Source organism: Malus sylvestris, chromosome 10 (assembly GCF_916048215.2).
Source record: "Malus sylvestris chromosome 10, drMalSylv7.2, whole genome shotgun sequence".
Taxonomy (NCBI): Eukaryota; Viridiplantae; Streptophyta; class Magnoliopsida; order Rosales; family Rosaceae; genus Malus; species Malus sylvestris.
The window spans coordinates 30,904,242-30,909,870 of NC_062269.1; the positions used below are offsets into that span (position 1 = coordinate 30,904,242).

A 5,629-nucleotide genomic window follows, 5' to 3' on the forward strand; every position below is an offset into this window, starting at 1 on the left:
GCTAGAGAGAGAAACTGTGATTGCTGTTGTGCCATTTTTCTGGGTGTCTGATCTCACAGAGGCGGCGGGAGCTAGGAGCTGCGAAAACGATCTCGTCCTCTTCGTTGGGGACGTCGACAGCGATCAGACGATGGAAAGATTGGGGTGCGGCGGAGGATTGGTGGGGCTGCGGAGCAGATGATGATGACGGTTGAGACGATGGAATCTCTTTCTTTTTCTTCTGGATCTTTTTTTTTTGTTTTTGCTGAGGGATTAGATTAGAGAGAGAGACAGACAAAGTGTGTCTGTGTATCGAGAAGTGGGGTTTTTGTTTAGCTTCAATGTGTTTTCCAGAGAGAGAGATGAGTGATTTTGAGATCTAGATCTTTTCTGTTTCTGGGTTTTTGCAAAATTTTGCAGATTCACGACGGAGATGAAAAAATGAAAGAGAACCGACACAACTTTTCGTATCGTTTCCCACAGACGGCGCCAAATGTTGATGCACAAAACTGGATGGTCTTGGAACAACGTAAATCCGACCGTGGATCTGCAATGAAATGTAAATGACACAAGAGTTATCGTGGTTCACCCCAATGTTTGGGCTACGTCCACACTGATTGTATTATATTTCTCTGAGAAGTGAGGGGGAGAGAGAGCTCTAGAAGTGAGAGCGTTGAAAGGGGTGAGAAGGCTCCAGAAATGGCCTCTGAGAGTGAGAGTGAGGCCTCCTCCCAATTGTGAGGGTGAGGGGTCCTTTTATAGAATAAGGACTCCTCACTTATTACATATCTGCCCCTTCCTTTATCCCATAATTACATTTAAGTCCCCTGAGTATTTGTACGAGGCCCTAAATATGGTATAAACAGGCACTAGTAAAAAAAACACTTTGCGTGACGCAGGTGCTTCGTCGCGCAAAGTCAAAAAAAAGTCGCGCAAAAATTAGCGCAACGAACCTTCGTCGCGCACCAACCGTCGCGCCAAGGCAGTGACAGAAGGGTTTGCGCGACGAAGAAGTTACCTTCGTTGCGCAAACCCATTTTGCGCGACGAAAGACCTGCGTCGCGCAAAGTGGGTTTGCGCAACGAAGGTAACTTATGCGTCGCGCAAAGTGGGTTTGCACGACGCAGGTCCTGCGTCACGCAAACCCACTTTGCGCGACGCAGGTATCTTCTTCGTCGCGCAAACCCTTTTTTTTTTTTTGTAAAAATACTTGTTTTTTTTTTAATAAATATTGTAATTAAATTCTAAAAAATAATTAATAAACCAAGAAAAAGTATTTAATTATGAAATATATGAAAATGTACATACAAGATGTCCAAACAAAAAAGAAAAAACTACAACATGGGGCCTAATCGAATGCAGAAAACTACACTCATGTATTGCTTATATTTTGTCATTCCTAAGCTGGTTGGAGCCCTTATTCATGTGCTCCATGTTCCAAGAGGGGTCTACTGGAGGACGTTGGAATTTCTCTGGTTTCAAGGCCAATGCGAAATTGGGCAATGTTGGTGCTATCTCCATGATTCTGCAGTTGAAATATCCAAAAACACACGTTAATTATTCCCGAGGATTTGTTCTATGTATCATCAACCAAGAACATTGAGATTGCAATTAGGGGTGCCAAGAGTGAAAAGGAGATTGCATTTAGGCATAAACAAAATACTATTGGTAATAGTTCTCTCAGGTAGGACATACTTTTCGTGTGAGTACAGATCACGTTTTATCCGCACTTTGCTTGAAGCATCTTTTGGAATTTTCTCAGATAGATACTTCATGGTTCCCCAGAGCGGTGGATTTCTGCATAATGTGTATAAAAAAGCACTTAACCATTAAAAGAAGAAAGATTGACAAGAAGAAGAAAACTGATCAGCTAATGGACATTTCAATCATGAAACATCCAATGCTACATACGAGACGGTAGATCTTCACAACACGACACAAATTTCAAGAAGGGCCTGTAGAATAATCTTTGCTAATATCTAGAGATTGGACTAGACTCTAGAGTAGATAATTTAGGAGACAATTTTCTTAGGAAGAGTTCTCGTAGAAACTGAACTCCATCTTAATGGCCTAAGGTTGCAAATCTCATACTAAAGACAATTTTATGTTCGTTCCTTGTACGTGTTTGTGTTTGACGTTCTTGGAGATAGGGAGAGAGGATAAAGATATTACGGCTACAACATATACTTTATTGCCCCTAGAAAAAAACAGGCAGATAATCTGCTAGATGTCAGCCAATAAAATCAGCAAAATGAATACGCAAATACAGCCTCTACCTACCTTGACAAAGGGGGAGCAGCGTTAAATGCTTCGCATGCCTTCTTACTTTCTTTGAAATACTCATCTGCTGCTTGCAAAGCAGCTACAGCCATCCCATGAAATTTTTCAGTGTTACCCTCATCAAGGATCAAACCATGATAGTAATATGCAGCAGCCTGGTAAATTGGGAAGGTCAAAATTGGAAGAACTTTGGTTAGCTGTTCAGAACACAAACTTCAATCGTAATTCGTAATTAAAATCAAATATTCAACATTAGCAGCGTAAGACCCCTCCCTATCAGCTAGATCAACTCGAAAGATTGAACTAAACTACATGGTTCTTCATGAATAGTTCAATATACTTTCATTTGGCAGTTACTCGTTCAGAAAAGACAATAGCGTATCAGACCCTAGAACATAGGTATCAAAATCTGCATGCACGTAATCTAATACAAGGGAAGACAAAAGGAAAACCTAAGAATGTAGCCAAAATTATATATGACATGTAACTGATATGAAGTTAGCTTGTGATAATGATAGCATTGCCATTAAGTGCAAAATCAGGGGTTTCAAATTTTGAATTATATGTTCTGATCACTGAATGATATGTTCTGCAAAGAATACAAAAACCTTGTTTGCATCAAATTATCTGCAAATAAAGTCATCTAAACAACTTAAAGAACATGTAAATTCTGAACAATTTCTATTTTGGTTTCAGGACAGGGTCCTAGCTACAAACAGAAGCAACTGTGGATTGAAACAGAAGGATGCCTGTGGACTATAGTATAGTCCACACCTAATAATCATTAATTTCATGGAAAGTTGTTCTATGCAATGCAACTAGTTAGTTGTGATCATATGAGAAAAATCCATCACCTAATAACCATTAATTTCCCAGAGCTAGTAATTATACAAGCTTTAACACAATACTAATCAGCTGCAAGAACGAAAGAAAGCAGTACATGTGAGCTAAACTAAAATAATTCCAACAAAAACATACAAAAATAACTCAAATTCGATTCAACACTAAAACCCCCAATTTAATCCTAAAATTCGATTTAACACTAAAACCCACAATTTCTATTTTAATTTTCCTAATTGAATCTAATTACAATACCAAAATCTTCAAATTAAGGCATTAGAAAGAAGAAAAATACAGAATTAAGCAAAGATAGGTATTGGCTCGGTGCAGTCGAAAGGAAGGAAGGATGAGGAGGATGTTGGCTGGGTGGGTGCAGACGGGAGGAAGGAAGGATGAGGAGGAGGCTGGGTGGGTGGGTGCAGTCGGAGGAAGGAAGAGAGAGAGACGGAGTGAGAGAGAGAGAGACGAGTGAGACCGAGTAAGAGAGGGAAGAGAGACAGGCAAAATACAGAATTAAGCAAAGATAAGTACTGGCTGGGTGCAGTCGGAAGGAAGGAAGGATGATGAGGATGCTGGCTGGGTGGGTGCAGACGGGAGGAAGGAAGGATGAGGAGGAGGCTGGGTGCAGTCGGAGGAAGGAAGAGAGAGACAGAGTGAGAGAGAGGCACGAGAGAGATCGAGTAAGAGAGGGAAGAGAGACCGGAAAAATTGGAATAATTTTAAAAAAAAAGCGCCTATTAACGAAAATAATGCCGCCAAAATTTTGATAGATTGCGCGACGTAGGTATACATCATGACGTCGCGCAAAGTGTTTTTGCCCGACGATCTAATTGTGGCGTCGCGCAAGTTATATATATATTTTTTTTTAAATACTGAAAATGTGACTTTATTCCTTTTAAATTCAATTTTTTTAACATAAAGCCCACAATAATATATTTTTCTAACAAAAACCCGATCCGAATTACAATAATAAATTTAAAGCTACTTAACAAATATATTTACCATTCAATTTCTTAAGTGTTATACGTACAAAATAACGGGACATACCCTTTCAATGATTATACATAAAAAATCTCGATTTAACGACTATTTTAACTCCGATTTTGATGATTTTTTCACAGCTACACTCATTGACCCTATATGAATATAATGAACTAATTCGATTGTCAATTTAAAACGTTCACACAAGTTGATACCACAAAATCTTATGTTATACTTAATGAAAGTATAAATAAACTCCAAGTATTAGTGAATCTATTGTTTTGATGGGAAACGCATTGTACGAAACTAGTTTCAACGATCCAACCGTCAAACTTGTTTGTATATGTTTCGAGATCACATACGCCAAAAATCGCAAAAAACAAACATTCAGATATCAAGTAACAGAACAAACATTGTTGACGGTTATCAACGAAAAATCACGATTTAACGGTAGTTTTAACTCCGATTTTGATGATTTTTAATAGCTACAATCCTTGACCCTATATGAATATAATGAACTAATTCGATCGTCAATTTAAAACGTTCACACAAGTTGATACCACAAAATCTTATGTTATACTTAATGAAAGTATAAATAAACTCCAAGTATTAGTGAATCTATTGTTTTGATGGGAAACGCATTGTACGAAACTAGTTTCAACGATCCAACCGTCAAACTTGTTTGTATATGTTTCGAGATCACAAACGCCAAAAATCGCAAAAAACAAACATTCAGATATCAAGTAACAGGACAAACATTGTTGACGGTTATCAACGAAAAATCACGATTTAACGGTAGTTTTAACTCCGATTTTGATGATTTTTAATAGCTACACTCCTTGACCCTATATGAATATAATGAACTAATTCGATCGTCAATTTAAAACGTTCACACAAGTTGATACCACAAAATCTTATGTTATACTTAATGAAAGTATAAATAAACTCCAAGTATTAGTGAATCTATTGTTTTGATGGGAAACGCATTGTACGAAACTAGTTTCAACGATCCAACCGTCAAACTTGTTTGTATATGTTTCGAGATCACATACGCCAAAAATCACAAAAAACAAACATTCAGATATCAAGTAACAGGACAAACATTTTTGACGGTTATCAACGAAAAATCACGATTTAACGGTAGTTTTAACTCCGATTTTGATGATTTTTAATAGCTACACTCCTTGACCCTATATGAATATAATGAACTAATTCGATCGTCAATTTAAAACGTTCACACAAGTTGATATCACAAAATCATATGTTATACTTAATAAAAGTATAAACAAACTCCAAGTGTTAGTGAATCTATCGTTTTGATGAGAAACACATTGTACGAAACTAGTTTCAACGATCCAACCGTCAAACTTGTTTGTATATTCTTCGAGATTGCATACGCCAAAAAAAAAAAACAAACATTCAGATATCAAGTAACGGGACAAACCTTTTCGATGGCTATAAACGAAAAATCACGATTTAACGGGACAAACCTTTTCAATGAACTAATTCGATTGTCAATTTAAAATATTTACACAAGTGGATACCAGAA

At 37.4% G+C, this 5,629-nt stretch overlaps 1 protein-coding gene across 1 annotated transcript; it reads right to left on the reverse strand.

Annotated features, from left to right (window-relative positions):
- Nucleotides 1–1,234: 1,234 nt before the first annotated feature.
- LOC126584623 (uncharacterized) lies at nt 1,235–2,614 on the reverse strand. The gene is made up of 3 exons (XM_050248957.1): nt 2,260–2,614; nt 1,675–1,776; nt 1,235–1,504 (listed from the first exon to the last, which is right to left on the reverse strand). Exons 1-3 carry the CDS (start codon nt 2,349–2,351, stop codon nt 1,363–1,365), a joined length of 336 nt encoding a protein of 111 aa, XP_050104914.1. The 5' UTR covers nt 2,352–2,614; the 3' UTR covers nt 1,235–1,362.
- Nucleotides 2,615–5,629: the final 3,015 nt, after the last annotated feature.

Bases quoted from the DNA above. Each gene is read 5' to 3' on its own strand.
- LOC126584623 (XM_050248957.1), bottom strand. From the start codon at position 2,351: ATGGCTGTAGCTGCTTTGCAAGCAGCAGATGAGTATTTCAAAGAAAGT. The intron at 1,777-2,259 runs GTAGGTAGAGGC...CACATTATGCAG, and splicing joins GCTGCTCCCCCTTTGTCAAG to AAATCCACCGCTCTGGGGAA. The intron at 1,505-1,674 runs GTATGTCCTACC...TTTCAACTGCAG, and splicing joins GATCTGTACTCACACGAAAA to AATCATGGAGATAGCACCAA.